General features: G+C 44.9%; 1 protein-coding gene across 1 annotated transcript in view; it reads right to left on the bottom strand.

Moving 5' to 3' along the window:
• The window catches only part of VPS35 (VPS35 retromer complex component), a 1,351,314-nt gene that overhangs the window by 1,196,660 nt on the left and 139,439 nt on the right, over positions 1 to 15,215 (bottom strand). The window contains exon 2 of the mRNA XM_069607068.1: positions 3,940 to 4,035. Within this exon, the coding sequence (XP_069463169.1) occupies positions 3,940 to 4,035 (96 nt within the window). The remainder of the gene's footprint in view (positions 1 to 3,939; positions 4,036 to 15,215) is intronic.

Raw genomic sequence — 15,215 nt, 5'->3', positions numbered from 1 at the left:
TAGAGGTTTTCGTGAAGGTAGATTTTTCAGAAACAGAATCAAGATTTCAAAATGAAAGATTGCGCTTTAAAAACTAGGAATCAATATGGACTTATACTAAGGGGCTATGAAGAAGCAAGACACTCAACGGGCAGCCACCAGAACAGCGGCGCCTCCACTCTGACTTCTGTCCGTCAAAACACTTGTCCCTCTTCAGAAAAATATCAGCACAAAGATGATTATTGCTACAATTATCACAGACAATATAATGAGAAGAATTCAGGGTGGACAAAAGATTCTATAAGGCAGTTCTGGATAGGTTGAAATGGATGGAATAGGATTACTTTAAACTAAGAGATTGGTTATGTACAGTTCTAGACTGGATACTCACTCCTATGGCTTTGGAATGGAATGGGCCCCGTCAAAGATCTGGTCAAGGGTTTGGCTGCACTTGCCACCGGACAGGTCTCAGGCACTGGGTTGTGCTCTCAGCACGGCACTAGGACCTGCGCGGCCTCTTGGACTGGATCTGAAGGGTTCTGGATACAGCTCTGCTCTCTGGGGCTGGATCTGGGTTCTAGCACAGGGTTCTTAGCTAGAAGCAAAACAGCTCAGCCAGGCTGTTGAAGGGTTAGGTTAGGCCCCATGAGTGTTTAGGGGTTAGAATCAGGTTGCAAAAGATTCTGAAGGCCTGCTGAGAAGGGTTCAGCTTTTGGGTTAGGCCTCTCTGCTTCAAGGTTCTAGAGTGTGGTTCTAGAGCTTGGGTCTCTGGAGTCTGGTTTATGGATCTATGTCTGGATCTTCCTGGAGCCTGGATCTTCCTGCCGGGTGCTTCGCCAAGAAATCAGTTGGAGTGGAAGTGTGTGTCCTGCCTGTCCTCAGCAGTCCCTATTTATGTATTTCCAAAGTGGGTGGGGTGGCGGATTCTCTATGCTCACCCCTCTAAGAGTCTTATAGGTCAGAGGATTCCCTGTCCCCTGATTGGAGAAAGGAGCAGCGTGTCATCCTGTGTCATGTTTATGGTTTAGGGAAAAACCCTCCCCTTTGTGTCTGTACGGTATATCTTATTTTTCATAAAAAAAACATTTACAATATGCACAACGTGTTAATATTACATATACACATCACAGATTAATTAAGGCATGTCTCTGTTCAAGTCCCATGTTCCTACGAGCTTTGGTTCGTAAATGACAACTTTTTTGCGCTTTTGGTGGGTTTCTCAATGTTAGTTCTGCACCAATTTTTATACATGCATGCATATGCCATCTGAGCACATTTCTGTATATTTTTGATGTTCCTAGCATAAACACAGTAACTACAATATGAATAAATTCTGGGGTTTAGTCTCAGAACATCGCACGGATTCCAGCTTAGTCTTAAAATGAAAAATTTGCTCACAGTTTAACAATCTCAAAGTTTCACATTTTTGTCAGTTCAGTGCAATTTGTTATAAGCATTTTTCTAAAACATATTTAATCCAATGTTAAATCCACATTTCAGTCTGGTCCGCCTCCAGAGCAGGGCTGACTCAGAGGGTCACGTGTCCTTCCTGCCAGCAGTTTGTTGTCAGTCACACCCGAATTGCATTCCTATTCAGCCCAAGGCCTCCTTTGTCTTCACTCAGAGCAACAGGCCATGATGCCCCTCCTAGTTCCTTCTCACAACAGCCTGTCAAGTTCTTAGCCAAGGGCAGGGGGAAGTTTCCTTTGTTCAGGGAGGAGGTGTGGAATTTGTTTGAAGCACAGTGTGGGAAACTAACTCCTAAACCCAATGTAACTCCTAAACCCAATGTCTAAAAATTGTCTTGCCTTAAAATATAACTCACATTTTTAAACACATACATTAAACAATTTCTTACTTCAAGCCTTTTCAGAATATAGTTTTGAATTGTATCCACCTCTTAGGCTTCTGATAGCAAGTCTTTCTTTGGCACAGTTTGGGTTCAATGTTCAACTTTACACATGTTGGTTTTAAATCGCCGGCTTCTGATAGAGGTGAGTAACGGTATTACACCCATTTTTAAGAGATTTCTTCCAGCAAACAATCCTCAAAAGTGGACTTTGTTCAGATAACACATACTTCTGTAGACCTTATATTTATGTAGATTCTTGCAGTAGAATGATGTGGACCACCCAACAAGGAGGTTGGATCTTTTTGGGTGGTTTGTGAGCCATGATTTTTGCAGATTTTACACCAAATAACAGATTTTTCAAACAGCCCTGTTCCTTTTGCAATGATTTTGCTCTGTGGGCAGCCAAATGTGGGTTTTGGCAGTGGTCTCCTGTGTTATCACTGACATAGGCAAAAGTAGATGGTGGCATATTTTTCAGATTTTTCACTGCGCACTTTCTGGTGATTTCTAGCGAGCAGCATGCTTTCCAGCGGCCATTATGATGTTTCTGCTGCCAGCAATGCACAGTTATTTTTACAGGACTTGGACTAGTGGGTTAAGACATCCCACAGTATGTTAGATGCCCCCGATATAAACCTACTCTAGAGTAACCCATTTGTCTACCTATGTGCTTTGGTAAAGACATAACCCACTGTACTCCGATATGTTTGCCAAAAAAAAGTTTTTAAAAAAAAGAAAAAGAAGAAAGTCCCCAGGAAATAGGAAGTTGAGTGTTGCACGGGTGAGGTCAGAGTAGGAGGAGGTGATAGATCAAGAGATCAGCAGGAAGAAAGTTGGTGGACTTGAGTGTGGAGGCGATTTTTTGGAGCGGGTGAGTGAGTGGAAGTGGTACTGTGTTGCGGGTAGGCATGTAAAAATATTGGCTGATTTTCAGGAAGTGACTTTGAAGTGGTTGTGAAAGTGAAAGGTGTGTGAGTGAATAGAAAGTGGAGTGGGTGCGCGGGGAGCAGTGGGAGGAGCAAGGAGCAGCAGCGTAGAGGAGCGAGGCGCAGAGGAGGGAATAGTATTATTAAAGTGTGGAGGCAAGCCATAGAATGAGTGAGAGACATAAGAGGGACAGAGTAGGAAGACAGAGTAAAAAGAATGATGTTGGTGGAGTAGCAAAGTAGTAAGAGGGGAACATTAGGAAGAGAGCAAGAGGGAGAGGAATACGTGGGCGTCGTAGGAAAAAAAATGAATCGGGCCGTGTGTCTAATAGGCACAACCTACAATCCCTTTTAGTCAACTAACACTGATTATATAAGGTCAGTCTAGTAAATCGCGGAGGGGGTTCAGACAGATAATGCATTGGCTTTTAGGAACTCCCAAGCAGAAAACAGAACCTATGCAGTAGGGAGAAACCTTCAGCCTATACTAATCTGGGGAATAAGGACCCCTGGGTTAGGGAGGAAGTGGTACTGAGAGGGACAGGCAGAGAGAATGGGCCTGATTCACAGAAGTGTTTTATAATGGCGCAATCCAAGAGGAAAATGCTCCATGAATCAGGCCCAATGTCTGCAGCACCCTGTCTACAATTACAATAGAAACCCTTGAACAGTCTCTGGGAGTTCTTTGAGCCATCTGTGACAGTAACTACAGGATTGAGTAGGGAGGAACGGTTGCATGGTCTCTATATTCACTGGCAGCTTAAAGGTTCTCCTCTAGAATTTTCGGTATCCCCCATTTACTTTGCCTAAAAAAGTTCTACACTTCTACATCCACTTCAGATATTTACTTCTTCTTGAATTACTTTGCCTTAATCTTCACATTGCCAAGGTGTCAATTGATATAGTACGGTTAGCTGTACATTAAGGTTGGGGGTCAAGGGGTGTGTAGGTGGGAGACTATGTCTGAGGAACTAAGATGGGTTACAGTGGGACTCCTTCTAATGACGAAGTGAATATTAAAAGAAGTGAAAGACATAAGTAAAGGTATGAGGAGGTAAATGTGACAAAGTGAATGTATGATGAAGTGAATGCAGTAGAAGTAAATGCATCTGAATTGTGTTGGGTTTGTTGCCCTTTAATATACATGGCTAATGCACGAACAATGGGATGTTAAGATCTTACCAAGCATCGCTTCATCTGAAATGATTGAACCTTCACGGCTTGAACAGCCTCGTCCAGGAGCTTCTCCTGCTCATCCTGTGGCGACTGTGTGGTCGGCTACAAAAGAGAAAGGTCAGAATGTCAAACACTTTTCTTTTCACGGTTACCAATTCCATCAATAAACGTCACAACTGCTAGGTCCTTTGAGAAGATTGCATGTATCCTCAAAGTTTATCCCAGATATATTGACCAAAAGTGTATTCTCCAACTCTACTTTTGTATGCAGTAAGATGGGGGACAAGAACTTTGGACCTGTCCTTCAGTCTATGGAGAGATTGTTGGAGCTTGGGGATACGATGTCCCAGAAATGAACACCCCAAGGCAATCTCTACCATATGATAGCAATGTCCTGTACGACACCACAGATAAGTGGTGTATCTGCTACTTTTCATCCCTAAAAACAGGTAAATACTCCCAAAATATAAAAAGAGGGAGTAAAAATACTCCCAACCAAAAAAAGGTAAACAGACATGTAGGACCTGGTGCTGTTGCCTTCACCAACACAACTCAATAGATAGGTTTGGAAAAGTGAAACTACTTTTACTGCCTGATCCAAAAAGATAAACATGTTTTTTATGTGCACGAATTAATTTAAAAAACATTTAAGAGCGAGAACATTTAAGACCTTTTACAACACTCCTGTTGGGCATGGGACTTTTTTTTACTTACTAAACACAATTTTACTCCCAATTTTAAACAATAGGGAGTAAAATAGTACCACTTAATCTTATCTGCAGCACTGGCCCCGTCACAACACATTTGAGTATGTTTCTGTGAGCATTTGGGAGCTGGTACAGTTGGCCATTCATCGTCACTCTCGCCCCACAGAGTAGTAAGAAGATAAGCTAGTAAATACTAACCTGTTAAGAAATGGATTTTGTTAAAAGATGGAGGCACCAACAAAGCCTTATAAACAGATCTGAAACCAGACCAAGATCTCAGCACTATTTAATGGACACTGTACAGTTGGTGAGATCAGAGCCTGATCACACATTAACAAGCTTACAAGCCTACAGTTCTCATTGATCATATTAGAAAATCTAAATAAGCACCGTCTAAAGAAAACGTGGATGACTTTGTATATTTAAAAGCTTGTGTCTGTGTGCCTATAGTTCAGTAAAAATGCATGCATGAAGTGGTTGCTGGTAGTCTCAACATAGCAATGTCTATATGGGCATTTTAGGACTGTGGCAGATTAAACTCTACTAATATCTCTTAACATCATCACTTAATATTGCACAGTGGACCAGTGATTTGCCCAGGATTTTATTTATCATTATTTTATAACAAAACAAAAACAAAAAAAATCTATCTTTGGAGGGGAAATACACCCATTTTACTTCATACGAATGTCAACGCTCTGTGTCCTAAATAGGGCTAGTTCGGGACTGGCCACTGGCTGTCGCATAGAAAGGTCACTTCTGGAAGACCAGAAACGGAAGACAACTTTCATAAAAAGTTTAGAATAAAATATTAACAGACAAATAACATCAAGAAGCATACTTTCACATCTCCAAAAAAGGTGACATTTAGCTTTTCTCAATTATTGAAACAGTTCATTTGACCGAAGGACCAGTTCGAAAACCACACAGAAGATTACATAGATGCACAGACACACAACAAATACACATGCAACGTTAAACGTTGCTTAAAATGTCCAAGATTGAAAGTATAGAAACAGAACATATTACAACATACCATGTCTTGTGACTAGTTTGATTTTCTAACACTTAAAATATACAGATACCATGCAACAGACTCAAACTAATATTATAAGAACTAAAAAGAGAAATGTGACCAGACAAAGCAATCGAGACATACCTTAAGCAGCTCTTCGGATCAGAACACCAAGCTAGTCGTGCACATCTAACAACCTAGGCTAAGATTTCAGCAACTACTTAACAGCAAACGTAACAAAGTATATTGTCATGATAGAAGACCTCTGCAGCACATCCTTTTTCATACAGCATAAAAAGCTCACTAGGTCTTGCAATCCTTTCTCTACTCTCCCCTGACACTCCCCATTATTTACCAGCACAAACATTTTACAGGTACAATCCGGCTTTCAAGGATTTAGAGACCGCATACTACTGGGCTAGGCCACCCACAAACACCCCCCACCCCCAAACACCGTCCACTTAGTGGGTCAATGTGCTCCATTCACAAGAACATAGTAAACAAGTGACATGTCCCTGCACAGGAAGAGAAACATGAAAGGTTCTATTTTCAACAAGCATTGCAAAGTCTGGTTCAATTAAGTGTAAATTGGGAGCGTTGGTTGGGAATGGATAACTGTGTGGTTTAGGGTGCATATGCGTGTCCTGTTTGAATTCTAACTTATAATGCATTTACAGTACCCACTGTACATTCATTCTACGTTGGAAAGGTTGGTTCAATACATTTCACTGAAACAATATCACAATCGACATAATCCTCTACCCCAACAGCTTAGTAACATTTAATTGAAACAATTACACAATATTGCAAGAATACTACTGTGTAAGCAAACATCGTACTATGATATAATGCAGAGATTAATTCACTGTAAGGTACCGTTACATTGCATGCCCCCCCCCCCAATTCAAACGTGTAAACACAGAAAGCAATAATGTTCCTAAGCGAAGATCTACTTGCCACTATTCGAAGTTGTCACACGCAAGGGGAATTAACATTCATACGAATTATCATTGGGATGATGCCATAAACTGTGGAAGGTATGTCCTATTATTCCAAGACGTAATCTTGATTTAGCTGTACAGTTACAAGTGGAATGGGACGATATAAGGCATATCCGAATCACAGAATATCACAAGCTTCTTGAACACGAACTATGCATTACGCAACCTTATTTCAATAGCTTTGTAAAGCTTCATGGAAACAATTACAGTATCTTGCAAAAACAGTGAACATTTTCACAAATAATGCAATGCTTCATTCATCTATAGCCTGTGCTCAAAGTTGTAATACCCACGAAAAATTAACATTACCACAGAGCAGGCACACAATTAAAAAATAACATTTTCAGGTGTGCCCCATCATTCCGGCCTGTTTCCATCCATAGCCTTTACAATGTAATACCATGTCTGCAGCACCTATTATTTTCGTGCATCCGTTTTACAGGCTTCTTAACTTGATGAGCCTATTTCACACACGCCGAATTAAGCAGCATGTGGCTCCCTATATTGTTCACTTCTACAAATTTACATTGATGACTAAGCCTCAAACTCAGTAAAGAGCTCTTTTCTAAGATCATTTTCTTCTGGTGCCACTGAGATGTTAAGCCATGCATTCTGTGCTCCTCCTTTCAGATTGTTTAAAGATATATTGCACTGATTTATTCAGTGTGTCTACATACGCTCGTGTCAATTTGAGAAGTTAACCCCTCGACGGGCGAGTTCTGCCTTCATTAGTTGTGTTGTGTTGATTGTATTGACAGTATGGGTTACACAAATTGAAAAAACATACATTTCATTGTGTCGTTTTATTTGGGAATCTCTTCTCGACAGGCTTTCTCTTGTTTTGATTTAGTGCATTAGGACCTCACTTGGTTTGCTTCAGTCATCCATCAGTTCTTTCCTGAGCACTTGCGCCCCCTACCCTTCACCTCCTGTTACTACTTTGGTCATCAGTTACTTTTTAGTTCGTGTTTATTTTAATTATTCATTCAGTCTGTGTCTTCAGTTTTCATTACATTACGTTTTTATTTGTTTGCTCTAACTGGTCGAAACCACCTTTTCAAATCAGAATTATTATAAAAAAAAAAAGTTTTACAAATATTTTATAAAGTAATATAAATGATGCAATAATGGAAGTGTACAAAGTTTCCTACGCAATTACATAATTAAAAACATTAAGAATATGGCCGCCGGGGCGATGAGACGTGCATAGACGCTCTCCGCCCAGGCCGCCAAACTGAAGCACAACTATGCAGCAGAACTGGATGCGGCGACTGGTGGGAACTCCCCCCCCCCAATTTCGGGTCACCCCTGGAGCGATAGTCGACCCCCCAAAAGGGCCGGGCGCATCGCGGAGGTGCGGGGCGCGGAGTCTGCCCATCCCCCCACCGGGAGGTAACCGAGGGCCAGCCCGCAGGCTGCGCCGAACGACTCAGGAACGGAGGAGCGAAACCCCGGCTGGGGGGGGCTTTGGCAGGCTCTCACCTCTTCCCCCCGTCACCCCAAGAAGACGATCAACTAAGGACGGGCACCCGGGAGCAGCGGGGACACCGCCCCTACCCCATCGTGGCAAGCAGCACCGCGCAGCTGAGGGAGTCAAGCGGGCGGTTCGGCCCCATCCCCCGGCAGTGAAAAGAAGCAGAACCATCGGGTGGAATATTCCCTCGAGAGAATCACCTTGAAGATACGAGGAGATGAGCAGCCAGGGGAGGCGCGCCGTCGGCCGAAGCAGGGAGGAGTCGCCGGCGAGGGCCTTCCAACACTCCGGCCCTGCCGCCATGGGAGTCTGAAGCAGAGGAACGGACATCAACGACGCAACACCTGGAGGTGAGCGAGATCGCTGGGAGGCTGGTGCGCCTAAGACTGAGGGCCTGGTGCACAGCTCATAGCCACACAGGGAAGGCAAATTGAACCCCACAAGGGGTGGGCCACCCTTGGAGGGGGGGGAAGAGACAGGAGGGGCCCGCTGTGGGTGGCCTAAGCAGTGGCACCCGAAGAAGGGACTCCAATTACGGGAGGCCAAACAAGCCAAAAAAAGGGCCATATAAGAAAGGAGCATTAAACACAAACCTACCAAACAAAGGCCCTCCGGGGCGGGTCACAGCCACAGTGGGAAGACTGCCTGCTGGGGGAGGCGGCGGAGGCACTATACGCAACTCTGAAAAGTTCACAGGATACCCTCAAACACTCCAGGTACTCTCCTCGATCATGTCAAGGGCGAAAGGGAAAGGCAACCCCACCCAGCAGACCCCACAAACCGAAACAGGACACAAATATCCTTCAGATGTGGTCATCTGACTCCACACTGCAGGCAAAAGGGAAGTCCCAGGAAGATCAGCAAGGGAAGTGTGCGGCACCGTCGACCTACCAACTACCACCCTCTCGAGACGACATGCAAGAATGGCTCCAGGAATTACAGGACAAATTCATGTCAACAGTGCAGGAACAGTTCACGACAATGAAAAATGACATGAAACAGGCAGTGAATGATCTGAAGGTAGATGTGGCCAAAATGGAGGAGAGAACAGACATACTGGAGAGAGCAGTCCAGGGTATTGAAGAACAATCCCAACAGGTTAGCGAAACACAGGAACACCTGGTGAGACTCACCCATAACCTGGAAATACAATGCAAGGACCTGGAGAATCGCTCCAGAAGGTCCAATATTCGCATTAAAAACATGACGGAATCTGTGCAGGACAAAGATCTGAAGACAGCGGTCAAGGAAGTGTTCAGGGATATCCTAGAGGTTCCAGAGTCAGACACAGTTGGAGTGGACCGGGTCCATAGGGTAGGACCGAAAATATCCGGACCTCCGGGTGAAAGGCCGAGGGATGTCCTGGTCGCTCTCTCCTCATAGCCACAAAAAGAGCAGATCCTGAGAAGGGCCAGAGAAATGGAGCATATCAGGATGAATGGACAAGAAATACAATTATTCCAGAATTTAGCCCTGGTCACACTGCAGAAAAGACGTGTGATGGCCCCGTTGGTCAAGGCATTGGTGGCGAAACAAATCCTATACAAATGGACCTTCCCGTTTGGACTGACCTTCACATGGGAGGGGAAACAGAGAAGATCGACCACATGGGAAGAAGGCCTTAACATAATGGGCATACAGGAAGATGAAGAGGAAACAGATCAAGCTGCGCCAAGGGGCGACCAAAGGAGAAAACCTAAGGGCTGGGAAGCTATAAAGCAAAAAAGGCCACACTTGGGAAGGGAAATCCGCAGGAAAATGCCTTGAACAGACGAAGGAAAGTGGTACACCACGGACATGGTTGTGGGCAGATAATCGAAACCCAGCTGGGGGGGAGCGAAGGAGAATGCACTGCTACAAGAATGGTGATCCAGGCGGCCTGGGCGGGACGCTCCGGCTTGGAATCCGATAAGGACGGATGGCTATGTGGGGTTTAGGATTCCCCACGCAATTGTCCCCCGAGGGTATGGAGGGCAGGGAGCTCTGGGCGCAACGCCCTAGCATCAATAGGAACCCTCGCCCTACTCGGGGGCAAGTTGTTTGGTTTATGTTTGGGGTTTGAGGGGGCAAGTTCAAGGGAAGGGGAAAAGGGGAGGGGGGCAGGTTTCCGAATATAACGTCAATGAAAGGGGACAATAAGCTAAAGTGCATATACGCCACAAAATGGGGAGAATCAGTACTGTAACATACAACATTCGGGGGCTGAACCACCCCACCAAAGAGGGTTAAACTGGAGAAACAACTCAAAAGGGAAAGGGCGGACATACTACTGCTTCAAGAAACTCATATTAGAGCAAAGGACAAGGAGAACTCGAATTAGAGAGTACAAAATATGGGCCCAAGCAAATTCACCAGAAAAAAGATCGGGAGTTCTTATAGCGATAAGGGAAGGGTGGGACCCCAAACTAGAGGAAGCTGCCTCAGATAAAGAAGGAAGGTACGCGTTCGCCAACGTAGTGTTAGAAGGCCAGCGCTTAACATTGGCGTCAGTATACGCGCCCAATGTGGGTCAGGATGGTTTCCTTAGAGATACCCTGGGGAAATTGGAAGCCTTCGCAAAGGGGGAGGTGATACTGGGGGTGACTTGAATATAGCATGGGACCCACAAGTGGATAGAAGCTCAGGGATTACACAGGGTCAAGGGGCCCCTCAAAATGCCTAAAGCAGCAGATGGACCAGCTAGCCCTAAATGATGTGTGGAGGGAAGTGAAGGGGGAACAACGAGGATACACATTTCTCACACGTCCATAACTCAATGTCAAGAATCGACTATTTCTGGTTATCAATGGGGCTCATGGGCAAGATTCAAGGGGTGGACCTGGGAACTATTGCTCTTTCCGATCATGCACCCCTGTGGCTTGATCTAAACCTCCCGGGGAGATCCAACGGGCTCTGGAGGTGGAGACTGCCAGGGGATATAATTCAGGACCCGGTAATGGGGGAAACGGTAAGGGAAATGATAGAGGAATACTTCACGCAAATCGATACCGGGGAGGTCTCTATGGCCACAGTCTGAGAGGCATTCAAAGCCGTCATCCGTGGGAAGATAATGGCGCTGAAGATCACGAGGGACAAACAAAGGTATAAGTGGGAAAAGGAACTGGAAAAAGCAATAACGGATCTGCAGGAGAAAATAGTGGCCCACCCCACCAGAGCCTTAAAGAAAACGCTGTAACACACACAGAGCCAGCTAGAGATGTTTCGCACAAAGGGGGTAGAAAGGAGCCTTTTATTTCTCAGACAGAGATATTACATAAAAGCAAACAAAGCAGATAGGCTATTAGCTAGACAACTCCGCACAAAACAGAAAGAAACAACGATCAAGACTATTAGAGACACAAATGGGGAACAGCTGACACGCACTCAAGGTATAGGAGAGACATTTAGAAAATTCTACCAGAAACTCTACTCCACAGAACACCCGGATGGAGAGGCACAGGACAAATATCTTGACTCCCTCCCCATCCCCCGAATATCGGAAGAGGATAGGCAGGCTCTGGAGAATCCGATACAGGAAGACGAAGTTAAAAAGGCAATAAGGGACCTCCCGGTAAACAAAGCTCCTGGCCCAGATGGTTTCACAGCCCCATTCTATAAAAAATATGTGGATATACTGACCCCGGCCCTAACCATGCTACTAAACTCATTTAAAGAGCGCGGCAATGTTACCCCCACAATGAATGAAGCGAAGGTCCTAGTTTTCCATAAACCAGGGAAAAACCCGTCATCACCTGCATCATATAGACCGATTTCCCTAATAAATTTGGATGCAAAAATGTACACGAAAATACTAGCAGCAAGAATATCCCTGCTTCTCCCAAGCCGGATTAATCCGGACCAATCGGGCTTCATCCCGGGAAGGCAAACCCATGACAACCTGAGAAGGCTCATCCACAAAGTGGAGAAAATATGCATTACACAAACCCCGGCGGTGCTTCTCGCGGTGGACGCAGAGAAAGCGTTCGACCGGGTAGAATAGTCCATGTTATTTAAAACCATGAAAGTTATGGGCTTTGGGGAACAATTCATCGCAAGGATAAGAGCAAACTATAACTCCCCATCGAGTAGAGTGGCCATCAATGGGGAGGTAACAGAAAGTGTAATAATAACAAGAGGTAAGAAGCAAGGCTGCCCACTGTCCCCGCTATATGCCATCTTTCTAGAACCCCTACTAACGAAATTAAGAGAGGCAAAGCACATTAAAAAGGGATAGATATGGCAGGAACGCAGCATAAAGTGATAGCATACGCAGATGACATGCTAATTGCACTAGAGGACCCGGGCCGAACTTTAGCGGCAGTGATGGGGGAGCTGGAAGACTTTGGGGCAATCTCTGGCCTAAAAATCAATAGGGGCAAATCAGAAATATTAATATTGGTGGGGGACAGGGGGAGGATAGAAAGGGAGCAAAAGGTTTGGACCTTAAGATAGCAAAGGAAGGGATAAAATATCTGTGCATTACACCAACCCACAAGATAGGACAACTGAATGGGGAAAACTATCTGCAGCTCATAGCGGGCCTACGCAGAGACCTGGATAGATGGAATCCTCTGATGATTTCTTGGTGGGGCAGAATTCAAGCGGTCAAGATGACCATCCTCCCAAAGCTTCTGTACTATTTTCAAGCGCTTCCGGTGGGGATCCCTAGAACTTTCTTTAAAACCTTATCCAAAGTGATCTCGACCTTCGTGTGGAAGGGGAAGACCCCAAGACTGGCGAGGGCGACCCTAACCGCACCAACCAGGGAGGGGGGCCTGGCGCTTCTCCATTTCCAAAAGTACTATCAAGCGGCCCAGCTAAAGGTACTCAGGGAGTGGAGGGGCGAAAACCCGCAACAGATCTGGGCGAAGCCAGATAAGGCAGTAGCAAGGACCCTGTTGGTAGAATTGCTCTGGAAACAGAAACAATACAGACACCCCAACCTGGGGATTAGCGAAATTTTGAAAACAATGGGGGCATGGGACACCCAAACACGAAAAGGCATACTGACCACCACACTAGGCCCTTTCACTCCCATGTTGAGGAATCTGCAGTTCCCACCGGGAATGGAACAGGGGGCCTACGTAAACTGGGAAGAAGCCGGAATAACGAAAATCGGCCAAATGTTCTTGGACGGAGAAGTCAGAACTTTCGACTCATGCTACCCACGCAAATCATCACATAAAAGGGATAAATTCAGATACGAACAACTCAAACACTGGCTAAAAACACCGGAAATTGCTAAGGCCGCAACAAGATCTCTCACTCCCTTTGAGAAATATGTAATCTCCAACACAGGGGAAAAGAAATGGGTCTCCACTCTGTACTCGTTCATAAACTCCCAAGAGGAAGAGATCAAGTGGTCTTACATGGTCAAATGGAACAGAACACTGGGGGGGGAACCTCCGAAAGAACACTGGGTAGACCTCTGGACACTGATCCCAAAGATGACGAGATCGGCGCAGGCAAGAGTAATGTGGGAGGGAGTTGAACGGTTCAAGGTTGGTTGATATGTGAAATCTAATAAAGATATGTTAAAAAAAAAAATTAAGAATGACAGACACTAGAATTATCCAATTATGATTAAAACAGAAGATTAAACTGATTCGATCTTGTTATGAAAATGTCATACAAATAAAATAAAAATCTGCATTGTAATAATTTCTCGTAACTACAAGTTCATGCTTTCTTGCAACTACCAGTTCATGCTTTATATGAAGTTTCACTCAGGTTCGGTCAAATTCAGAGAAGACATAAATTAAACCACTGCTATATTGGTCCTCTGACGATGACAACTGAACATAGCCTCCCAAGTGTTTCGGATACCATATTACTAGAACTTGAAAAAATACCAAAAAAAAGTATTTCCTCCTCAAGCTCAACAAAGCTGAACATTTAACAACCAAGTGCTTGATGGTTTCACCTTCTTTTGGATCAGAGCACAATATACATATGTTCTGTTTGTTTATCAAACACCTCCTGGTTAGTAGATCTCTAGTGTGACACGAATCGAGACAGAATCTCAAATATTGATTCCTATGAAAAGCACTCAGAAATGTATTAAAATATGGTTACAAATGTTTACGTTTTTTACAAAGGAATGCGTTTTCTTTAAATAGAGATAATTCCACACATTTTATTCTTGTGTTAATCCAATCACAAAATAAAAGTTTGGTTTTAGCTGCATTAGGATTGGTAAGAAGGAACAAGTTACTTACCTGTAACTGTTGTTCTCCAGCATGGGTCTGGCATGGATTCACATGCTCATGAATATTCCCCGTCGTCAGGCCGGGAATCCTCGGTAAAGAAAAAAATCAGTATCAGTTTCGTTTCTGATATGTCTTTCTCAGTAGTAACCAATCACTGGTCTCTGGGTCAAACTGCCCCCAGCCAATGACTGCCCTCTCCCTAAGCCCTGCCTCTGGCAGCCATCCTCAGATTTGGTAGCACGTAAAGTGGCAGTATGAACCAGTGAAGAACCGCAGAGGGGTAGAAGGGAGGGTTCGCATGTGAATCCATGCCAGACCCATGCTGGAGAACAACAGTTACAGGTAAGTAACTTGTTCCTTCTCCAGCATGGGGTCTGGCATGGATTCACATCCTCATGAATATAAGAATGCATAGCAGTACACACATGCACCACCACAGGAGGTGGCAAAGGCTCAACATTAAGCATTACATCAAAACTCAACATTAAGCATTTCGTACCTCCTCACCAGGCTCACCTTAAGCGAACAGGTTGTGCAGCACTGCTTGGCCGACCCTGGACTCCTCCCTGGAATACCAGTCGACGCAGTAGAATCTCGTGAAGGTGTGCGTCGACCTCCACGTAGCAGCCCTGCAGATGTCCAGCAGGGGCACACCAGACAAGAACGCCATGGTAGCAGCGACCGCTCTGGTCGAATGGGCTCTCGGACGGCCGGGCAACGGTCGGTTTGCCAACCGATGACAGTGCATGATGCAGCCGGACAGCCATCTGGAAATGGAAGCCTTCGAGCGAGCCTTCCCTTGGTTCACAGGTCCAAAGTTCACAAACAGCTGTGATGTCCTCCGAAAACTCTTTGTTCGGTCCACGTAGGACGAAAAGTCAGGTATGGAGGCTTGCA

This window comes from Ambystoma mexicanum, chromosome 1p (genome assembly GCF_040938575.1).
Source record: "Ambystoma mexicanum isolate Mex_15411 chromosome 1p, UKY_AmexF1_1, whole genome shotgun sequence".
NCBI lineage: Eukaryota > Metazoa > Chordata > Amphibia > Caudata > Ambystomatidae > Ambystoma > Ambystoma mexicanum.
This window is presented reverse-complemented; position numbering and strand designations above follow the sequence as displayed.